Below are 24,669 nucleotides of genomic sequence, written 5' to 3'. Positions count from 1 at the left end.
TTGCAGGCCAGATCCCCAGTGTGGGGTGTGCTAGAGGCAACCACACATGGATGTTTCACTCCCTCTTTCTCCCTCCCTTCCCCATCTCTCTAAATATAAATAAACAAAATCTTAATACAAATAATTTCATAATTTCAAAATTTGTTTCTGGTTTCTTGCAGATTTAAGTTGTCTACATAGGTCTATTTCAGGTGTGATATATAACCTGTGTCTATATGTAATATGTATCTGATATATCCACATACTTTTTTTAAACCATGTAACGTAGCTCACGAGGAGCTTGTATTTAGGGGAAAATTCTGTTCTGTATGTTCTTCGTGTTTGGTAGGGTTTGCATAATTAGAATCATCTCCAATTCACATTCCCCATAGGGGTTTTTAAAGTCACTCTCCACTTTGTGAGGTTAAGTGAAAGTGGATAATATAATCTGTGAATTCGTTTGAGAGGCTCATGGGCACCACTTACTCTCCCCTCGGGACTCCATTCTAAACGCACTGGACATGGCTCTCCGTAAAGACTGAATCAGAGTACCAGGGGAGGTCCTTACATTAAATACTAATGAAGCCTTATTTTATTGTACTCAGGGATGTTGAAATAACTTCCTAGGCCCAAGACAAAGCTGCTCCTTCCCCAGGGGGCCACATCAGCAAAACAAAATTTAGGTAACTTTCCTATCCCTATAAATACTCCACTGAAGCAGAATGCAGTATATTCAGTCAGTCAATCCCCAGATGCCAAGCCAGCTCTGGGCTCTGTACTTATTTCCTTGTTTCTTCTTATCCCAAAGAAGGTTGAGTATGTGGCCTCAGCCAAACAGCTATTTTCTGTTTTTCTTTTCCTTATTCTTTATACTCTATAAAAGCTTCTTGCCTTCACCTTATTTTGCAGTTGTCTGAAAAGTGACACTAACTTTATTTTCTTTAATCATTTTTTAAGAGGAATTACCTGTAAATAGAAGTTTTAGTGCTTGGTTCTGACTACCCAAAGCCTCATCTTGTGAACACACCCCACCCCCATTGAAAACTATACTTTAAATAACGCAGAGGAAAAAGGAGATAAGTCAAAGATCAGCGGGAATGACTTGAAGGACAGTGGTGTCAATGAACTAAATGGTAAACACAACAGAGTGAATGGGTTTGGAAGGAAAATGAAACATTTCCAACACATTGAGTCTGAGGCACCATGAGAGACTCAGTGAAGCTGTCGCTGACATGTGTAAAAGAGTTCTGGAGCTAATCAGAGGATTCCAGGTTACATGCTTGGAGCCAGTGTGATCAGAGGCCAACTTGTAATGTAGGTTTCCCAAGCAGAAAAGCAGGCAAGAGAATTCTGAAAAGCACTTTCATATAGGGGGTTTGAAAAGCAAGATGACTCTTCTTAGAGATTCATGGGAAAAGAAATAAGAGAGCCAGAAAGATGTAGTGGCATGGAAGCCATAAAGAGAGGACTGTAAGAAAGCAAATATTTCAACCATGCTGCATAGTTGGGAAAGATAAAGCTAAGCTAAAGACATTGGCTTTGGTAATTTAGGTTGTGGTTGGCATTTGAAAGAGTGGTTCAAGTAAAGTAATAGGAGTAGCAGTCAGTTCTCAAGTGTTTAAAGAACCAATAAGTAGTCCAAAAAACGGGAACAATAATTGTACACTGCTAAAGAACAAACTGAACTAACAAGGAAAATGGAGACAGACTCATAGATGGAGAGCAGGATGACAGCTGTGGGGTGGGGGAAGGTTAGGGAGTGGAGGGACTGAACAAAAAGGAAAAAGGACTCATGGACATGGACAACAGTGTGGTGATTGCTGGGGGGGAAAGGGTTACAAGAGGACTAAATGGTAATGGGAAAAAATACAATAAAGATTAAATAAAAAAAAGAAGTTTGATGTTTAAGGAAGAATGTAGTGAATTAAGGAAAGTGCTTTATAAATAAGAAGCATTTGAGCTTCTATGGGGAAAGCAGTGAAGAGGGATAGATTGAAGGTAGAAACAAAGAAGGAAGCTTATGAGACCAAGTTCTCATATGCAATGGTATTGATACAATCAAGGACATAGATAAAAGAGATGGCTTTGGGAAGGGGGAAATACAATTATTCATACTGTATTGCATGTTTCAAAGTTGCTAAGAGAGTAGATTTCAAATGTCTAATCACAAGAAAAAATTTGTAACTGTGTTACGATAAATGTATTAACTATATTAACTAGACTTACAGTGGTGATCATTTTGCAATACATACAAATATCAAATAATTACACTGTACACCTGAAATTAATGTTATGCCAATCATACTTGATTAAACAAAATCACATTGGTATAAAGAGTAATAAATGAACACAGTGGAGTGGGAACCTCAAACTGTTCAGAAAAAAAGGAAACAAAAGAAACTACTGGTAATGGTTACGGAAAAAAAAAAAACCCAAAAATGAAAAACCTGTGCTCCTCTTACCGCACTGACTGCTCCGTTTCAGTCTCCTTTTCCTGTCCTGTTTATTCTTGTGACTCCCTGCGGTACAACGGGAAATAAATATTTGGTTTAAATAAAAAGAAGGGGATAATATGTTTTTTTTAAATAATGCACATTGAGAAGATAGGTTGAAAGAGGTCCTGCTGAGCATTAGTAAACATTCTGCGTGGTTCAGTGGTAGGCAAATAAACTTGGAGTCACTAACTAGTTTTTTTTTCCCCAATACTGTACTTTATTTATTTTTATTTTTTTAAATTTTTATTGTTATTCAATTACAGTTGTATGCCTTTTCTCCCCATCCCTCCACCCCACCCCAGCTGAATCCACCTCCCTCCTCCACCTCCACCCTCCCCCTTGATTTTGTCCATGTGTCCTTTATAGTAGTTCCTGTAATCCCATCTCCTCACTGTCCCCTCCCCACTCCCCCCTGGCTATTGTTAGATTGTTAACTTCAATGTCTCTGGTTATATTTTGTTTGCTTTTTTCTTCTGTTGATTATGTTCCAGTTAAAGGTGAGATCATATGGTATTTGTCCCTCACCACCTGGCTTATTTCACTTAGCATAATGCTCTCCAGTTCCATCCATGCTGTTGCAAAGGGTATAAGCTCCTTCTTTCTCTCTGCTGCATAGAATTCCATTGTGTAAATATACCATAGTTTTTGAATCCACTAACTAGTTTTTAGCATCATCCAGATCCGAGCTGAAGAAAGTTCAGCCTGATCAAAAGTACGTCAAAGGGGCAATCAAGACAACTTTTGAGCCAGACTTGAGCAAGATAAGGACAAAGGATAAAGTCAGGCAAGAAAATATGACTTGCCCAAGGAAACAGCAAGGGGATGAGAGGAGACAACGTATCTGAGAGTTACTTAGAAGGGAGAACCAGAGTGGAGCAAGTCAACACAGCCAAGTCAACACTAGTTTTTCCAGATACTTGTCCAAGAAGGACAGAGAGATGGAGAGGTAAACCACAGAAACACAGAGGAGTCTATGGGTGTGTTTCAGTCAAGAGAGAAAACAGAGTAGTCGAAAGCAAACGGCCAGGAAAGAAGTAGAGTTTAAAAAGGACAGAGAGATGATGGACATATGGATAACTGATGGAACCAACACCCCAAGAAAGGAGGACAGGAAGAGATTCAGAGCTGAGGCAGGGATCGGTTTTAAGCTAGAGTGGAAAAAGGAAGAGGTCCACAAGCAATTTACAATATTTCATAAACCCTTCTGGAAATTGCAATTAAATAGTCAAGTTTCTTTACTTTTGGCAGGTATTAAATCAACTCTGCAGGGTAACACAATGGTTATTGCACACTGGTCAGAAATTCTAATTGGCTGTTGATGACATCCTAGGATGTGATTGGCAGACCATATATTGTTAGCAGTGCTATTTATCTGATATTTACAATATCTGATTTAATTCTTCCAGTATGTGATCATTTTTGGATTAGGAGAGTGACAGCCAAAAATAAGCAAGCATTTCCAGGGAACAGTGCCTACCATTCCTACACTTATTTAACTTTATTGCTTATTAGCATTACACCTATGACAGTGATATATGTGATTTCATTTAAGCGACAAAATCTTTCAAGATATGGGGTTCCTGGATGAAAACATAATAAAGAGAGTCCTTGGATGAAAGGAATTGGGATGACAAGATCTCCACTGTCCCTTCATATCTAACATTCTATAATTTTAAGAGGCGCCTGTAAACACAAGCTCAGGAACGGCTAAATGGGAATGTTGTAAAGAATACTTGAAAACACCCAGCTAACCAATGACTCATGCTAAACAAGGCAAGAAAAAAGGGAGGCAAGGTAAACAACCATTCCCACCTGGAAGGCAGTACAGGCCGAGGCCAAAAATAAAAAAATAAAATAGGATAAAAGAAAGGCGAAGTATAGAAAGCAAGCGTTTAATAGGGCAAAGGAGTGTTCACTTTATTTATTGATAACCACAAAGTATTAACCAACTTCGGAGCGGGAATGGTTGTTGGGAGCACACGTTATGTTTGGCACATCCACCCAGCCAACATCTGTGTAAAATAGCGTGAGGGTTCTTTTCCCACCAACGCCCACACTAAGCTAGGCTCGTTCTGTACCTTGTACCCGGTACTTGGGTGTGTCTTCGCCCACTGGAACTGGGCAAACGGAGACCTTAAAAAAAAAAAAGTTACAAGAGAAATGGGCCAAGGTGGTGAATTGGGAGCTAATGCTGTTCTTATCCGTGGCCTCAATACCACAACGCGTTGTGGGGCAGCCCGACAGGCCAGATAGCCAGAAAATAAGCCCTGGTGACAGCGGGGTGGCCTTGGCTCCCCGCTGGGCAGGATCCAGGGTTAGAAAGGTCAGGAAAGTGTGTTGGGGGTTAGGAGGAAGTGGAACGATGTGTACTTTTCTTATGGAACTGTACTTTTATTGCCCCAACCTGGGCTCAGGTAAAGGCCAATAAGCCAGGAGAAAGTTCCAGGGCTTGCATTCCGGCCAGGTTGGACCCCTGGTCCCCTCTCCACTTCCCCCATGTCTGTGCCGCCACCGCACCCGCCCGCCGGCGCCCATGACCCGGTGACCCTGGAGGGCCATCTGGGGCCCGTGACCCCGGAGCCCCGGGCATCCGGAGCCCCCTCGCAGGCGCAGCCGCTATTAAGGCAGCAGGCTAAAGGGGAGGAGGAGGAAGGGGAGGAGACAGGCGTCCAGGGCGCCTCGGGAACCGGCACGGCGGAGCAGCGGCGGCGGGGCTGGGGGGAGGCCGCCCAGGCGGCTGGGGCCGAGGAGGGACAGGCAGAGGTCGGGGACGCCTCGGCGGCGGGGTCAGGCTCCTCGGTGGGAGGTGCGGGTGGCGGCCGCGGGGACTGGCGGCGGCTCCTCGCCTGGCTGCGGCGGCGGCAGCCCCAGTGCTGCCCCTGTGCGGCGCCCCTTCCCCGCTCCGCCGCGCTCTGTTGTCATGGAGGAACCAAGATGGCGGCTCTGGCCTACAACCTGGGCAAGCGAGAGATCAACCACTACTTCAGCGTGAGAAGCGCCAAGGTGCTGGCGCTGGTGGCCGTGCTGCTGCTCGCGGTGTGCCACCTCGCCTCCCGCCGCTACCGAGGTGAGCGGGCCCTCCCCCGGGCCCGGCCAGGGGAGGAGGCGACGCGGCGGCGGGAGGCCGCCCCCTCGCCCTACACCCGCCCACGCTCGCGCGGCCGCCCGCCCGCCCCCGCGCCGGGCCCGCGGGGGAGGCGGCGCCCCGCGCTCCCCCCGGTGTCCCTTTCGGAGGGCCGGGCGGCCTCGCCCGACGCGGCGGACCCCAGTGGGGCCGCGACGGGACGAGGCCCCCAGGTTCCCGGCGTCCCAGCCGCCCTTGCTGCGGTCGGGGACGCCCACCCGGCCTGGCCCGAGGGGCTGCCGGGGTCCCGGCTGCGGCGGGAGCGGGGCGCGGGGAGACGCGCCGGGCCGGGGGCTCGCGTGCAGGTGGTCGGGCCGGCGGCTTCGCGGCCAGCCCGGGGCGTGTGAAGGCAAAGGCCTCCTGCACGGGGGCACATGCCAATGCAGTGGCGTCGCCGTTTTTCCGTGCTAGGGGTCCGGCTCTTAGCTATTGTTAAATCGGGTCTCTGCCCCGCAGTCGCGGGGCCAACCTGTTGTGGGACAGCAGCAAGGGCCGCCCCACTTTCCTTTGCCACGGGGGACAGACACCAGCTGGCAAAAGGTGCCCTTTGCCAAGTAGAGGAGGTGTCACCCAGACTTCGTGGTTCAGAAGTGTTCAAAGGGTTCTGGTACACACTTTTTACAAAGTAAAGGCACGGGGGCAGATCCCTGAAGAGAAGTTAGTAGTTGACAGTAATCCAGGTGGGCAATGGAAGCAAGTTGGAAGCAGTTTGGAAGGAGGCCTGGGCTGTTGGTTCTGAGATTGGTGTGAAGGGGAGAAGGACACGACCTCCTTATTTCACAAGGAGTTACCTTTCGGTGATCAAGGAATATTTACTTATCCTTGTTGGTTGATTTGTTTTAAAAAATTGTAAAAATGCTCCTAGGAGAGAGACGGACAGGCTGAGGAAAATTAATAATGATAGGATCTTTTCTTTTTTGGCGCTTCGTATTATGGAAGCCATTATCAGGACCGCTCTTGGTGACTGTGGGATTGGTCAAGATGGAATGTGTAATGGACAGGTGGGCATTTAACGCTATTGCCATTTAGGTAATCTCACACCCACTTTGGTAAAGTATCCAGTGAACTGGATTCTGGAATCTGAGCTGACTTCTCATCCCAGGAAATGTTTCAAATGTGGAATATTTTGGTCAGGTTTGCTATTTTGTTTTCTCCAATGTTTGAGGATTAAAAAATCTCTTACTCTAGTACCATACTGGATGAATAGCTTTGTGTATAAACAAACTAAATTGATTTAAAAAAATAAATTTTTTATACCCTTTTGGCCTTTTTCCTCCAGCCTCCTATAAGATCACAGCCATATGACTTGGGAGAGCTCTGGTTCATCTACAGTTGCTGTAACAGATCATAGGCAAAAAGAAACTAGCAATGTTGGTGCATTCATCTGTGGTAATTTTGAAGAAGATTTTCTAACAGCTATTAATCATAGGCTAGTTGGGTATAAGATGACAGTAATTGAACTCAGTTTTTTGTAACTTTGGTACCTTATTCTTAAAGGTAAACATGGAGTCTTTCCCCTTGCACACCCTCTCCTCGTTTTTAATTGTGCTTTTACATCAGATAAGCGTGGATACTACTGACTATTTTTAGATTATTTCATCTTTTCAAGATCTGTCATCAGCAAGGAAAACAGAATGTCAGATGGAACTTTATGAGTCAGTGTAGCAATCTGGGGTTGTTTGTAAAGCCTCCTCCAGAAACTAGTCATCAGCTTCCCTAGGTGCTTCAGTTCCTTGAGTGTGAAGCAGAACACCTGGTGTGTGTACTTGCCCAGACTGAATGTCAAGAACTTGAGCCAGAGACTGTTTGAGAAAAATAATCTTACCAGGAACTTTTTAGCCAGCCTTATGCTTTAGCAGTGTCAAATTCAGATGCAAAGCCCCTTTACACAAAGATAACTGTACACTTGAACAACAATATCACATCTTTAGAATAAAAAAGGACTTAGATACAGAGGTTTAGGCTGTATATTAAAAAGATCAAAACTATGAAAAATAAAGTGGCAAAAAATACGTATCTCTCTACAATTGAATCTGAAAAACAAACTAAGCAAACAAGAGAAACAGAGACAGTATCATGGATAAGGAGAACATTTTGATGGTTGCCAGATGGGATGGGGGAGAGGGAAAATTGGTGAATGGGAGAGGGGCTTAAGAGATACAAATAGGTAGTTACAGAATAATCATGGGGATGTAAGATACAGCACAGGAGGTGTAGTAGCCAAAGAACTTATACACATGACCCTTGGAGGTGGACAATAGGAGGAGTGCCTCTGGGGGTGGGGGTTGCTGGGTGGAAGGGGGAAAGGGGGAAAACTCAGGACAACTGTAATAGCATAATCAATAAAATATAATTAAAAATTAAAAATAAAATCTCCAATGTGTGGGCATCAGTATGCATCAGGCAAGGAAGAATGAATGCAGTAGAATTCACATATTCAGTATCTTGCTTCACTGCAGAAACTAAGGCTTGGCCAACACTACATACTGTCATTGAACACTTACTATATGCCAGGTGCTGTCCCAACGGTTTTACATTTTAATTCATTTTGTATTTATAACCATTCTGTGAGGTAGATATACTTTACCATATTTAGTCCTCCTCCCGGCCTGTTTATAACATTTCTGTAATCAGGATGAGCTTTTGATTGAATGTCAAAGTTTAATTGATAACATTTTTTCCTACTGTTACATAAAATAATGATGTATCTTATAATCAGTGCCCTCAGATTCTTTGAATTACAGTGTTACTTACATTTTAAAGATGAATCATGAGAGGGTACATTGCTTAAGGATATAAATTAGTCTGACTGAGGTAGGATTTAGAACCCAGTTCGCCTCAAGCCATTATGTTATAGTCTGGTGTGCCTTTCTCAGAGCTTCTTACCTGGTGGTGATGTATATAGAAGGTGGAATGGGAAAGCATATTCCAGAAGGACATGGATTAAACCGTTTAGAAACATTAATTCAGCCTCACAGTACCAGCCAAGGGTTGTCCTATTCTTTTTCCACTAAAGTGACTTTTTAAAAGCTGCATATGTAGAACTTCCAAATCTAACCACCTTACTTTTTGTTCTGTTTTTCTTTTTTCTTCATCCTACACTCCAGTCTCACAGTCTAAATATGTTTTGCCCTTTTACATATCTCACCAATATTTTATTTCCTATGCCTGCAATGGTCTTTCTCTCCTGCACAGGAAGTACAGGTTTTTCCTTAAAGGCCTGGTTCAAATGTCACCACCACAGAAGTAGGAATTGGGAATTCAGTCTTTACAGCAATTACTACTTACTTATCACATTGTATTATAATAATTTGTATCTGTCTTCACACAAAACCCCTTGAGTTTCCAAGGGTATTATACTTCAAATTATCAAAGCTTAACACACAGAGCTTAAATTCATAAATAATTATTGTATAAATAGGTGTTTAAAGTCTTTATTTCCTTCTGTTTTTCCTCTTGTTTGGTTATTTTGCTTTTAATTGAATTTCATGTTCTAATAGTATGTTCTCATCTCAAGTTTAGAAGTAGGTTTTTGTTGCATTATTATTTTCACATAGTTGAATGGCGTTTTAAAATAATTAAGCTTTTGAGTACATTTAAAAAAAAATTTATCAGTCTCTAACATTACTGAATCACAGAATGTCCATGAATATTGTGATTACAACTTGAAAACATTACGTCTGTGATGAAAGGCCAGTATCCATTGCCTTGAGGGTAGTTCTCATCTGGATATATTTCAGTTTTTTAATTGATAATGTTAACTTGCTACAGATGCTTTAGTTTTGTTGAAATGTTACTCCTTCCTATCAGTAGGCATGTTAAATGCAAATGTTAGGTATTGCATGTTTTGGGGAAAAGTAAGTTCAAGGCTTCAGAAATGAAAGCGAGAAACAGTAGCTCTAGGTCTCTCAGACCTTGCTTTCTCTGACTGCCAGAAAAGTCCCCATCTATGCAACCCCAGTTGTAATGAGGCGCGCCTGTCTTGTCTAAAGAAAAGTGTACATGGTGATTTCTCAGCACAGACTGAAGTACACCTTGGCGAATTTTAGGCAGACAAAATACACTACAGATCATACTGTGAACTTCATGACCTGGCATTTTCATGGTTGGTAGAAAGGAACACGCAGCCTTGGTAGGACGATTTGTCTAAACGTGCCGTGTGCCCGAGGCAGTGTTCTCTCTGGAAAATAGAGGCTACACTTTAGCACAACAGATGTTTTCTTCAGTTGTTACATAGTTTTCAGCTGTGTACACACTTGTTGTTTTACTTACTCTGCTTGCTTTGGGTACCCTTCTATGATAGAAATATCATGCCTTAAAACCTGAGACTTAAGATTGGCAAAACAGAATACTTGTGCTTAAGATAACAACGAAGAGGAAGACAGCCATTCATGTAGATAATCTTATTCTTGGAGATAGCCGAAGTGGATGATTCTGTACCTCTAGTTGCCTGTGTGTGCGTGTGCGTTCACAGCCTGATTTATCCGAGCACTCGGCACCTTTGATCTCCCGCTGCTTGTATTCAAGTAGCTATCTAAATTATATGAGGCAATTGAAAATAATGACTGGTTTTGTTGTTGTGTTCTTTTGTTTGGGATTTTTCTGGGTAAATTTTGAAAGGAAAATACATGCCAGGGTATATTACGTATAGTTAGTATACACAATATGACGCATTAACTTATTTTAACATCTAGATTTACATTGATTTGATCCAAAAAATATTTTCCCCGCAAAAGAGAGCTTTTAGAGTATGGAATTTTGTGGAGTTTTCTTTTCTAGACACGGTTACTTTATTTTGCTGACAAATATAAAATGCCAGTCTCTTATTTTCAGTTGTCTAGTTAATAATTCTTTTAGTCTTCTTAACAATTCTTTATACTAGAGTCTGTTTGTTAAAACAGCTGGTATAGTTCCTGGCTTCTGACAGGACCCTAGCTGATGTACAGAAACTATTAATTTCAGATACAGGACTATAAGAAAACCTTTGCATCATAAAATACTTTAAGAGTCATCATCAACTAGCATTCATTAGCAAATTAAGAATTTCTTCCCTGGAAAAGTTAATAGTCTCAAAATCCCGTGTTTGCAGCGCTGATTCGTTAGTGACAATGTCAAATCTGCTTTGCTATGAGGCTTTTCTAATACGGGGTCATTAGATTAGAGATGTTGTTTTCTACTCACTGAACTACTGAAGAACAATGTGTGAGTAGTAGGAGAAAAGACTTGGTTTTTTTTAAAGATGTTGCTATGGTACATCCTCCCCAGAAAATCATACTTACTGATAACCCATAGAGACGGTTAACAAATGACATAATCCCACACACTGAATATTGATCAAGGTGTTTTTCTGTTTGGACTTATTATAAACAAAAATCAGCTTTGGCTGGTGTGGCTCAGTGGATTGAGGGATGGCCTGTGAACCAAAGGCTCACCAGTTCGATTCCCAGTCAGGTCATATGCCTGGGTTGTGGTCCAGGTCCCCAGTAGGGGGCCCATGAGAGGCAACCCCACACTGATGTTTTTCTTCCTCTCTTTCTCTCTCCATTTACCCTCTGTCTAAAAATAAATAAATAAAATCTTTTTTTTAAAGAGAAAGAAAAAGTTTACCTAATTAATACCCAATTATTTGCACCTTCTTGTAACTTTTTACTTAGTTTAATAGATGTACTTAAAGAGGTAGAAATGCTATAAATACAGACTTTTCATTCTAATTTTAAACATTTACTAGAATTCTAGCAATAGGATCTTGCCGCACTGCCATTATGAAAGAAGGCAGCAGGAGTGCTGTTTTTAGGAAAATAACTTAATTATGTGATCCTATAGTTCCTTCTTTACTCTTCCTTGATTGTTTATGTAGCTTAAATTTGTTTTTTGGGTTTTTTGAAACTAGAACTAGTTTTTAATAATTGTAAAGAATTAAGAACTGATTATTTATAGTTTCCTTAGCGAGATGTTATTAAACAAATCTTTGAAATACAGAAAACCTACATGGATTACATATATAATTGCAAAGATTTAATAATTGATACTCTGCTTTTCTTATCCAGTTTCCCACCAGTATAATAATGCAGTATTGTTACTTTTCCTTCCTGTTTTGGTTTAGACTTTCTGACACTGAAGTAACAGTACTTTCACTATTTATTCATACCTGTCTCGCATTTGTATTACCTTTCCTCAGTATGTTGACCAGATAGATAAATAGATGACTGGATTTTAAAAAACGTGTTCTACCTTAAATATTTTAGGTCGTACCTGTCTTCAGTCCGAATGATTCAGTACAATTCTTGTTCTGTGATATTCTTCTCATCAGACTCCCTGTCCTGACCTTAAGTATCTGTAAATCAAATAGAGTGTGCTGTTGACTATAAGTAAAGAACTCAAGATTCAATTAAATAATACATATCTTTTATTATAACCCTATGGTTAATCTAAACATCCTATTTTTCCCTCACCCATTGGCCGTATTTGAACTTTTTAAATGCCTCCACCCCCCTTTTTAACTCCTTGAAGTCATTTAAGATTATGTACAGTCAAATGGTCAAAGGAGGAAGGGTGACTATCTGTCCCAGGTGTAGAACTTTCTTTGTACAACTGTGACTGTCTCAACCAAATTGAGAGAAGTTGGTTGGTCATCCTACAGGAAGGAAAGAGAAATCAAGAGAAGCAGAGAGGCTGATTATTAATAACTATGAAATCTGCAGTTTGTTACTGATAATGATTATGTACATCTTTGGCCACCATGACATAGTTTTAAGTCTTATCTTTATAATATTCTAAAAGAATGAAATTTCATTAAGCTTTTTAAGAGATTCATGAATAAGTCCTTTTCTCTGTTCACACATTTAGAGAATAGAGGTAACATACTCACAGGGAAGTTGTGAAAATCAGGGAGTAGGTTTATAAAGTATTTCAATATTAACTAGGTTTCCAAATATGCTAATGCACTATGTATTATAATAGTTGAATAGGAAGAAGTCATTTCCAAAGTCTTTTCTTTTATCCCTTAAACTTTTCTTTTCCAGCTAGAAATAGGAATGATAATTGTAAAGGCTAGTTTGTGATTGAGATGATATCCCCAGAAAGAAAACCTGAAGCGGAAGGAACTGCCGAAGCAGTGAATGTAGCATTTAGAGGCCAGGGAGTCAGTCTCTTCTAGTGTGAAGTATTTGTTATTAGTGGCTCTTATCCTCCTGAATAGTAATGCATTGATATTTACATTTCTCATGGATGAGTAATATGCACCTAGAAGATAGAGTGAAGAATAAAGATTTTGTACTTCCTCTCCTCAAAGAGCTTACATGGGGTCAGATAACCAACATACAAAGATTTAACTATTGTTTGTAATGCTGTTGTGTTTAACTATTACAGGCAATGATTCATGTGAATACCTTCTTTCAAGTGGCAGATTTCTTGGAGAGAAAGTTTGGCAACCTCATAGTTGTATGATGCATAAATACAAAATCAGGTGAGGTTTCTCCATTTTGTTTTGTTTTTTTTTTTCCCTATGCTGGGTCGTAATATCTAGTGAAGTACAGCTGGTGAAACAAAGAAAGCGCTCTGTGGCTCTTCTGTATATGATGGCAGAGAACTGCTGAAGGAGGATAGAGGTGGAGTTGAGTCCAAATGAAGATTCCTGCCCAAGAGCATTGGGAGACAGTTCTGGTTTCATCTCAGGTGAAAAATAAACAGGCCCAAGGCAAAAGGCCTTGAATGAAGAACTCTTGCTTTGGGACTTGGATAGCTACCTCATAGACTTATTCTGAAATAATGGATATGAAGCACTTAATATGGTTAGAGTATATCTTAAAGACTTGATAAATGGGAGCTGTTGGGAGTTACTGATGTTAGTTCATCATACAGGAGCCAGCAGGTTAAACAAACCTGGCCACCTGTTTTTAAAGCAACGTAGTTACTATGTATATAATAATCCTGTACTACTTTCTTCACAGACTGTGCTTTGACACGCCAATATGCTGTTTTTATTTATTTTAATTAATGTTTCTTTGTTGATTTCAGTGAAGCAAAGAACTGCCTTATAGATAAACATATTGCATTTATTGGAGATTCCAGAATTCGTCAATTATTTTATTCATTTGTAAAAATAATTAATCCTCAGTTCAAAGAAGAAGGAAATAAGGTAAAATTTGTCTGTTCTCTTCACTAGGGCATTATTTTAGAAGTTAGACAGCTGAATAGTTTTAGGAGGAATGTGCATCCTTACATTAAGGCAAGAAACTGTAGAAGTTTTACTCTGGTTTGGGAGAGGTATAGGGGAAAAAGGGATGATTTGCTACAGTGGGAAATAGAAGAAGAAATAGTGGGTATTGGCAAGCCTTTTATTAACTTATTTTTTTAGTATTTGGAAATAATAAATTCTCTTCATGAAAAAACTTTTACAAATTCCTTAGAAAGATAACAAAGAAATATCCTTATCCTCCTTTTAATGTTTGCCATATATCTTTTGTCCCTTTAAAAATATATATATAATGCTAATCTTTTCGTATGTACAATTTTATGTCTTATTTCTCTACCACTTATCATAATCCATCATATTATTAAATAATCAGCATAAATATTTTCATAATGCCAACATATTATTGAGTGGATATAATATAATCTTACATAATCCTCCCTTTTCTTAACTTTTTGTAGTTTCCTATTTTTTCACTTCGCTATTTTTTAAAAAAGACATTTTAAATTACATCTTTGTTTGAAAACTTTGCTCTTTAAATTATTTCCTTAGGATGGAATCTCTACCATGTAAATACTAGGTATATAAATATATAAAAACTTTAAAAATTATTAATTATATCGTTAAAATATTTCAGTTTATACTCTAAGTAATATATGTCAGGGCCTCATTTCCTGCAGCCTTACTGGCACTGGGCAATCGTGCTACAAAGTTCACACAACACTGTAACAACAAATTTTTGCTCTTTTTATAAAATATTTCTTATTTTAAAAGTATACCTTTCTTCAATATAGTCATTCTTCTGGGAGAAAAAAAGTAACCAAAAGATTGTGCGTGTGTGTGTGTGTGTGTGTGTCTTTGAAGACTAACAAGTATGATCATCTATGTGTTTTTTTGTGAACTATCATATTTTTCTGTTTATCCATTTTGAAGGGATCCAAATTTCTAACCCCTGTCTTCAACTGCATATAATTGGCAGTGGGCAATGGCAAGGAGAGAAAAGTGAAGTACAAGAAAGTTCAGAATTATAGGGGAACTATCTCGTGAATTTATGGTGAAAATCTGCCTGTATACTTTCAATTTGCCCTGTGGTAAGGAGTTGAAAAATCAGGGATTTCACAACTAGGACTTCACAAGTAGCTTGGTACAGAGTGATGATGGTAGCAGGTCCTAGATTTTTAGGAACTGTTTCTTGTGAGAAGAGCCCTTAGGCTATTGGAGGTTTTGTCCACCAGGAAGGACTAGTAGAGATTTTAAATCTGAATAATAGAAAATTATAAAGTCCATTTTTCATTTTATTTATCACAATTATCAAGCAAGATACATTTAAATTAATATGCATTTATGAAAGAGGCAAAGACAGTTTGTCACAGTCTTAGAAAGACAGTTATTGGGGCACAATTTAGTTTACACTGCTAGTGGAGCATTTGCTGAGTTGTATTTTACTTAGTTCTCTTGTCTCTGAACATCTTGAGGACAGAGCTTGTTGTTATTATTACTTAGTTTCTTGTGCCTAGCACAGTCTGGCACTTTGTAAAGGCTGCTGCTGCTGATTTAGCCTTGGTATGGGTTTGTTTGGGTAGAACAGAAGTTTTGAAGGTAATTCTTTGTTTGAATATGTTTCTTTTCTGTGTTGAGGGGGAAAAAATGTTTTAAAAAGAAACTTTTTTCAAATGATATTTTGTGGAAGACTAATTCTGTGAGAGGCTCTGGTCAAATAAGTTTGGGCAGAGCTGGATATTATATCCCCTTCTTAGATGTTTTTAATTTAGGTTAGGATATTAAAAACTGAAGAGCCTTGCAGGAAAGCTGTTTGTGTTGCTTCCAGCCGGCGGGCAAGCTAGATACTCTGGGGCCCCTTCTACCTCAAACCAACTAAATCCTAGATTAAAAAAAATACTTGGTAATGTATTTCTAGACTTTGGATAAATGGAAGACACTCCCCCAAAAGGAACAACTGTGAGGCAAAAGCAGATATGGGAACAGTAACAGTGGGCACACAGTGGGTACTCAGGTTGCCCTGAAGACATGCCAATAGCTGCAGTGCCCAGCATGCAGAGAACTAAGCTTTGGGCCGGCGTGTTTCTCAGGAGTAATGTTGGAAGCCAGAGGACAGTAGAATAATGTCTTTAACATTCTGAGAGAAGATAAGTTTCAACCTAGAATTGTATACCTAGGATACAAATTTCTCAGTTCTTGAAATAGAGAATATTTTCAGATAAACAAAAACTATAAGGGTTTTTCTAAAGATTTTCTGAAGGATAAACACCAGGGAAGAGAGAAATAACTCAGAAAAACTTGTCTTAAAGTATGAGAAACAGTTGTTAAAGAAAATATTAAACGTCTATGTAAATCTATACAGTACCTGTATAAAATAATGTCTTTTTATACTTTATTAAAAGAAGGTATTAAAGAACTATCCAATAATATTCACATGAAAGTCAGAAGGAAATTATCACAAGTGTGATAATTTATCAGACAAATACTAAACAAAAAATACATCATATTAATATAACATAAAGTAAATTTTAAGTGATAAAGCATTATCAGAGATACAGGTACTTTTAATAATGGAAAGTTCAGAACACTATCATTTGAAACTTGTAGACATTTAATAAATTAATCTGAAAATGTATAAAGCAAAAAACTAATATCATTACAGTGAGAAGTTGACAAATTCTCTGGCATAGTGGGTTAACTGCTCACTGTTCATGAAAATAATCATAGAAAAAACAAATAAAGTTAGTGAACACATAGGAGACTATTAATATGCTGATGTTATAAGCTTATAGCTCAATACTTAAAGAATATACTGAAAATTCAGAGAATATATTTTTTCAAAGCACACACAGAACCTTTCTTGACCATCTATTGGGCTATTAAAAAAGTTCCAAAGATTTCAAAAAACTGGTACCATTCTCTATAAGTTAAGTTCCTCTATTGTAACTTAACCTAATAAAATTTCTAGAAGTCTACAGTAAATGGTGAAATATTAGACACATTTTTGTTAAATTCAGAAGACAAGAATGCCCATTATTGCTGCTTATATTCAACATTATATTAGAGGTTCTTTGCCAAAGAAAGATAAAGATGTAAGCATTGGAAAGAAATAAACTCAGGATATCATCTGATATAATTACCTATATAAAAATCTCTAAAGAATCTATAGAAAACTTATTAGATGTAATGAAATTTTTAATAAGATAGCTGATTATAAGATGAGCATGCAAAAATTAATCATGGTAGCTCAATAAAGCTGTTAATTAATTTCATATCAACATGCCAGAAATATAGTTCAAAGATATTATTTAAAATATATTGTACGTAATAGTAACAAAAACCCCATGTAGTATTCAGGAATGAAATGTAGCAAATGTGGAAGATCTGTATGCAGGAAAAAAATCATAAAATTTTATTCAATGATAACTTAAAATGATATAATTAAATGGAAGATATATGCTATATTCTGGAATGGGTAGACTTAATATTGTAAAGATGTCAGTTATTCCCAAATTGATCTATAGGTTCAACATAATTCAAATAAAATCCTAGTAGAATTTGTTGTGGAACTTTACTAGTTGATTCTCAATTCTACATGGAAGGGCAGTGGACAAAGAATAACCACAACAGAGCTGAAGAACAAGGTAGAAAGGACTTGTTCTCCAGTACCAAGCCTTGTTTTAACTCTGTATTAATACATTGTGGTGTTGGTAGGGCTAATCAGAGACACCAGTGGAACAGAGTGGAGAGCTCTAAAATAGACACATGCATGATAGACTTAGTAAGTAACAGACATGTCGAAACTTTGAAACCTTTAGAAAACAAATGTAAGAGAATATCTTCATTACCTCAAGTAGGGAAAAGTTTCTTATGTAAGTAGCAAAAGTATTAACCATAAAATACAAGATAAGATAAATTTATATATTTAAGATTAAGAGTATCTGTTCATCAGAAGATAGCTTAAAGAAAAAAGACTAGCTATGAAGTGGGAGAAGATATTTAAAATATATATATTCAAGAAATATAAGGAACAACAAATTAATAAGAAGAGATGACTCAACAGAAAACAAAGGGGAAAGGTATGACCATGCATTTCACAGAGGAGGAAAACAAATCCCAGTGTCCATCTGAGAGATACTTAACCAAGGCAATGAAAAGCAAGACCATAATGAGGTACCTTTTTTTTTTTTTAGATTTTAGTTTATTTATTTCTAGAGAGGAGAAGGCAGAGGGAAAGAGAGGGAGAGAAATATCAATGTGTGGTCACCTGTCACGCACCCCGAACCAGGAACCCAGCCCACAGCCCAGGCATGTGCCCCAACTGGGAATTGAACTGGCAACCCTTTGGTTCACAGGCCAGCACTCACTCCACTGAGCCACACCAGCCAGGGTGTGAGATACCGTTTTATACCTACTTTTGTGGCAGAAATTAAATTTGACAAAGGCAAAGAATATGAAGTCTGCAAGGTATATTAGAGAGTCTGTGTCTCATAAACTGTTGGTGAGAATATAAATTGTTACAAACACTTTAGAAAGTAGTTTGTTTTATCATGTGAGGATGAACATTTGTATAGCCCATGAATCTTTAGAACAACGATTTGGAACCAGTGCACCGCAAGAATTTTTAAAACATGCGATACCTGACTACTTAGTCAGGGGCACTAACCTCTTTTCCCTTAGACTGTCAAATACAAAAAATTACACCAGCCAACACAACAATAGCCCTCTGGTGTGAATGAATGAAAATTATACCTATTTTTGTCAGATCAGCAAAATGTATATTTGTTGGTGTGTGTGCCCCAATTACTTTATATGTATATTTGATGTATATTTGTGAGGGAGCTCTGTCCAGCAGAGCTCTCCCGGCCACCATGGATGAGAATGAATCTACCAAGACATGATCTGCTTGGGGAGGAAAGGCTGACCAGTCTCTCAGGGGAGAAAGGCCTCAAGCCTCTCTCTCAGTGGGCTTTCATTGGGTTTAGTTTGCATAGGAATGCAGGGCGTATATATAAAGCTCTTCAGTCATTGTCAGGCAGTAATGATCAAGGGATAGATAACATTCAAACTATAAGGGCTTATTCTGAGTCAGGGTCATATAGATAGAGTGATGCCTAAGGGCCATAAAACTTTGGGAAACAAACTCATTTTATGCTGTGACCCTTAACATTTAAATTGAGGGTATTCTTAGCAAAGCAGGTTTCACAGGATTTTATGCATTCTTTCTTAGGCCTGATCATCCCTGGGAACTGCCCATTCCAGCACGAGGCCACACCCCCCTCCGGCTTCCTTTTAGGCTTAAGTCAGACAAGGGAACTAAGGCAGCCAAGAGATTAGGAGACTTCTTACAGACAGAATGAGACTCAGACTGTGATAAGCTGAGGGGTGAGGGTTCATTTCCCCTTTTCTATAGTCCCCTAAAGTCCTTCCCTGATGGTCCCTTTGTGATGTGCCTGTCTTGGGTTGTTCCTTCCTTGGGGAATCTTACCTGTCATTGACTCTCCAGCCATCCTCCAGGGGCCAAGCAGGGTGAAGTAAAGTGGGCAGAGGCTGCACCCCTGCTGGGAAGATAAGTTTTGTCTCCTTAGTGGCTTTTGGTCCCAAGGTCTTTTCACTCAGCCTCAGCCATGGGGGGTTACAGCTTCTGAAACCAGACAGGGCGGTTCCTAACATATATTGATATAATAAGTTGATACGTGTTTTTGAAGGCCAGGGAATGTTCTAGATTAAATGAGGCTAAAGAGACATGACAATTAAATGTAATACCACCTGATTTTAATTGAGTTCTAGATTAAAGTATAAAAACTACAGAAAGGACTTTGGGAAATTAGGGAAATTTGAACATGGGCTGTATTTTAGATTAGATTATTTTATCAATGTCAAATTTCCTAGGTGGGATTGTAGTATTACAGTTATGTAAGAGAAAGTACATGTTCTTTGGACACATTATGCTTAAGAATTTAAGGATGAAATATTACATCTGCAATTTACTTTCATATGGTTCAGCAAAAGAGACAAACTATATGTGTGTACAGAGAGAGACGTGAAGCTAGCGTGGAAAAAATGCTTGTTGGTAAAGGGCATTTGGAAGTTCATTATAATTTTGTCAACTCTGCCAACTTTGTGTAAGTTTGAAATTTTTCAAAATTGAAAGTTGGAGAGAAAGTTAACACTAAACAATATGTTATTTAAGGATCCACATTCTGGTAACAAAACTATATAATAAAAAATTAAATAAAATTCGAGGTAGCTGTTTCCTTTGGGTAAAGCAGGGAGTTAAGAGGGAGCGGTCCACCCATGCCTTTCAGTGTGTTGGCAACACTTTCATTTGTGCCATGGGTTCAAAGTGCTTGTGTATTTTTACTGTGCTTTGTGACTCATACATGAATCATATTTGTCTGTATATATCCGGTGTTACCTTAAAATCATAAAGGAAGAGAAGGATGAGTTGAATTAATTGAACTGTACAAGAGGATGAAAAAGAAAGTTCATGACATTATTTCTCTGAGGAAAGTTTTAACAAGGCCGGGGTGGGATGGGAGGGGGAGAACAGAATAGCTGTGTGATTCTGTCTGACACACATTTTTGGCCAAGAAAACTCTTTTTCATGTAACACACCTTAAAGTTCCACTGGAGTAATTGTCCCTGGTTTTTAAGTCTGAAAGGATTTGGTTTTTATATGAAACACTTGATTACAACAAGTTGTCTCTAGATTTTAATTTTTTCTACAGCTAGACTACGTGCTGTCCTCAAAGTGAGATCTGTAATGACCTCGAGTCACGTGTGTTTATTCTGGTTCAGACTGGACCCGTACTTGGACATCGGTGAGAAGGGATTGGATGTTGCTGCAGCAACAAAGCACTCTAGAATTTTAACACAAGACATTCACGTCTCATTTAGCACTGCACGTCCCAGGAGAGGCTTTGTTCCTTTGCCCCACGCAGTCACTCAGGGATTCCTCCTGTGGGGTTTTTATCCTCTTTTAGTTATACCACTTGGAACACTTACCCTCCTCCATCTCTGCGTCAGGTGAAGGCGGAGACTCGAGAGTTGCCCTGGGAAATTCAGCTGGGAAGTGACCCACATCGCAGCTGGCCACACAACGTGGGCCAGAACTAGTCGTGTTGCCCTGTCTAATTGGAAGGGACTCGGGAAATATAGGGGAGCAGTTCGTCTCTGCCATAGATCATAGTACTGGCACTAAATTGGAATCGTGGCCAGCTTGGCAAACAGGTCATTTATACGGGCAAGTTCATACATCTGTTTGCATTGACAGTTGAGGTTTTATCTTCGGGCTGCATCTTTGATGTGGAAAAGCGCACACAAACAAGTTAACTAGTGTCGCTTACTTTTTGGTGTTCTGTGCAGTTCTTTCCCTCTTCAGGTTAACTATACGTAATTGAGATATAATGCATAAATAAATTAACAAAAGCAGCTAAAGGGAGAACTATTTACATAAAATGTATACATTACTATTTCTGGTGTCTCCTTTTTTATGGCAGCATGAAAACATTCCTTTTGAAGACAAGATTGCATCAATTAAAGTGGTAAGTTCATATAATAGGAAGCAAAATGTTACAATGCTAAAACTATATTCATTGGTTAATTTATTTACAGAACAGCTAATGCTTTGTACATATTAAATATATTTCAGTGTATTGAGAGTAGGTAAGAATAGTAAAATAATTGAATAAATGTGTATACTATTTTGTGTAATAAAATAGAAATTCTGGACTCTCAGGTATTTAATCCAGGAAAAAATAACCTTACACATCAATTTGAAACCAGTATATGTGCCAGGTTAATGTTCGTAAAAGAATATATATGAATTTTTTGAATTACTCGTCACGGCGACCTCTCCCAGACACTGAGAATACAGGGAGGACCAACAAAACACTGTCCTGGACTTGGTGGAGCTTGCAGATCATTACAGTTCTCTCCATACAAATAAACGGGGGGTATGGGTGGCAAAAAGGAAAAAGTAGGGCAGTAGGCATATACAGGCAATAAATTAAAAGTAGTTGTCCTTCTCAAGGAAGTGATGTTTTAACTGAGGCCTGAAAGATTAGGAAGAGCTCATCAGGCTCAGTGGAAGAGTTTATGAGCCTTTTAGGCAGAAGGAACAGTACGTGCAAAGTCCTGGAGAAAATGGAATGGACACGTAGAGCATTCCAGGAGCGGCCAGATCACTGAGCAGGTGTGCAGAGCAAAGGGGAGGAGGCGGGAGAAGAGGCAGAATGTCTAGGCAAAGGCCAGATCCTGCACCTTCTTAGCACCTTCAAGGACTTGAACTTATCCTGAGGGCAATTGAAATTCCTCGAATATTTCAGCAGGGATGTGGCAAGATTAGATTTTATATTTTTAAAAGGTTACTGTGACTACAATGTGGAAAATAGATTAGAAAAAAGCAAAAGTGGATAGCAGGAAAACTATTGTGACACTTGCCAAATTGAGACAGGAGATGAAGAATGCACCAACAAGGTGGTCTTTTTGTTTGCTTGTCTCTTGGGGTTTGTTGGGTTTTTTTTTTTTTGGTAGCTTGAGATAGATTTAATAAGGAAATGAATTATATAAGTTGTTCAGATCTTTTAAATACAGTGCATTTGGCTTTAGTTTTTGAGCTTTGTCTTATGGTAGATTTATTTTAATGTAAGATTTTAGTAATTAGCTTTTTTTTTTCAGTTAGAATTTACTTTCAGTATTATTTTGTATTGGTTTCAGGTATACAACATAGTGATTAAAGTCATACACTTTATAAAGTATTCCCTCCAATAATTCCAGCACCCACCTGGCACCATAATTATTGACTGTGTTTCCTATCCCCATGACTGTTTTGTACTACTTAAACCCTTCACCTCCTTTACCCAGTCCCCCACCCGCCTTCCCTCGGACAACCAACAAGGGGGTGACGTACTGTCAAGTACTGTGTAGGAAATAAGTTAATGTTAATTTTGAATGGTGGATATACAGTTTCTTTGACTTCTCCTTTTCTTACATGTTTCTTAGGATTTTCTGTGGCATCCAGAAGTTAATGGTTCTATGAAACAGTGTATCAAAGTGTGGACTGAGGTCTGTATTTGAAAATATAGGTCTGTCTGGTTTTGAGCAACCAAATTTTAAAAGCTCATGAGCACTCATTGTTTTTCTCCCCTACTCAGCTGCCCCCCTCCTGTACTTGATACAGCCTTCTTGATAGCGACTGAGCGCTGCCGGGGCGGTTCTCTCTCTGTGCTGAGAAGAGAAAGGATGTTGATCCAGTATCTCCGCTGTCACCGTTCCAACCCTAAGGCGATTATGCTCATACCATCCTTCCCAGATATAAAATTTTCTGTTACTGCCTGTAGCTCAGTTAACTTAAACCCAAGTAATCTTTCAATCGCAGTACACATTCCTTGGAGTGTTTTTCCACTTTGTCCTTCAAACTCGTGCCCAAGTAGTTGGGGAAACTTTGGGTTTTTTTTGTTAGCCAGTTTTTTTTCCCTTTTATTATTACATTTGTGACCCAAAGTCAGGCCTAGTATATTTGGCTCCTAATGTTCAAAGATGAGTTGTAAATAAAGACAGGCGTGCTATTAAGGTCAGAAAACCCCTAAGTCCCCACAAGTCCACTTTAGAATCTCCATGGTAGTCTTTATATAGCTCCTCATCGGTCCTTTCATTAAAACTGTATTCTTTCCCAGAGGGATTTGCATTTGGGATAGATAAAACAGTATTCCATTTTGTTGACCTTATTTTGCTTAATTACTCGTGCTGCAATGGTATTTTTATTTGCTTCTTTCCACAGCAAGTGTTTAGTATTGCAACCACTTCATACACCAAATAAGCTTTCATACAATCTGGTGGGAACCTAGTCAACGTTTCTAATTTTGTTTCTTCGAGAAAATGTGTTTAAGTTTTCAAAAAACAAACATGCAGACGACTTCTAGAATTCAGCTGTCTGATAAATTAGAGTATCACGTAATCGTGTTTTGTTTTTACTGACACGTTTTTAAATGTCCAGAGGTATAGAATGTTATGTGTATATTTCAAATGACTTAAAAATATGTTTCATATTTGTGGTGGACCTGACAGTATATCCATTAAAGTAGTAGAAATTAATGAAACATCTATGTAGTATAATTTACAAGTTCTGCAAGTTTACAGAAAACCATTGTTTTTATTACCCTGGAAATAACATTGCATATCCAGATTTTCAGTTTTTATAATGTGCTAAAACTAGTTTTTGGAGCTTTAGATTCTGTTATAAAATTTCTTATGATTATGATGAAAGGAAAGTTTCAACTTATTTAGGTAGATGGTCATGTAATTACGTAAGCTTTATTGGTTGATTGGTTTTATTTCTTTAAAGACTATATATGTATTTATTTTTTACTGTTTTCATACTAAACTGCTAGATCCTAAGAATACAAAGATCCAAATTTTTATCATTTATGTACTATCGCTAGCCTTATGCTGGTTATTAGGAACGTGGCAGGGAATTAGCCCCACTCTCGGCCCTTGGAATTTGCAGTCTTATGTGTAGAGACTGTCTGATGAATGACATGGTAAAATGAAGGGTAACAGCAGATCAGGCACACAGGACGAAGGAGAGCACTGTGGATGGAGGCACTTAGGATGGGGTTGGTTAGAATCCAGGTGATGCTCCAAGAAAGCGTTACAGAGGAGATGATATTTCCAGAAGAACTGTGGGTTACAAAGATAAAGTTATATGTCTTGTAGAAGCTTATTGGCGTAAAAACAAAGTTGAATTTAGACAACTCTACTTTTACTCAATAGATATTTATAAATCGCCTGCAATATTTTAGGCACTAGGCTAGACACTGTTGATACCCTGGGTAACGTAATAGAATTCTTCTCCTCAAAGAGCTTCTAGATGAGCT

The 24,669-nt window shown here is 38.9% G+C and overlaps 1 protein-coding gene across 2 annotated transcripts in view; it reads left to right on the top strand.

Annotated features, from left to right (window-relative positions):
• Window positions 1–4,906: 4,906 nt before the first annotated feature.
• CASD1 (CAS1 domain containing 1) overlaps window positions 4,907–24,669 on the top strand; it is a 44,715-nt gene continuing 24,952 nt past the window's right edge. The window contains exons 1-5 of one of the 2 annotated variants that reach the window (XM_053926428.2): window positions 4,907–5,541; window positions 12,967–13,063; window positions 13,615–13,735; window positions 21,292–21,336; window positions 22,796–22,858. In XM_053926428.2, coding sequence (XP_053782403.1) covers window positions 4,971–5,541; window positions 12,967–13,063; window positions 13,615–13,735; window positions 21,292–21,336; window positions 22,796–22,858 — 897 coding nt within the window. In that variant the 5' untranslated portion in view covers window positions 4,907–4,970. Of the gene's footprint in view, window positions 5,542–12,966; window positions 13,064–13,614; window positions 13,736–20,559; window positions 20,614–21,291; window positions 21,337–22,795; window positions 22,859–24,669 lie in introns of those variants that run through there. The other variant, XM_053926429.2, reaches the window with a different exon arrangement.

This window comes from Desmodus rotundus, chromosome 6 (assembly GCF_022682495.2).
Source record: "Desmodus rotundus isolate HL8 chromosome 6, HLdesRot8A.1, whole genome shotgun sequence".
Lineage (NCBI taxonomy): Eukaryota > Metazoa > Chordata > Mammalia > Chiroptera > Phyllostomidae > Desmodus > Desmodus rotundus.
Note: the sequence above shows the minus strand (reverse complement) of the source record. Positions and strands in the feature narration are given on the sequence as shown.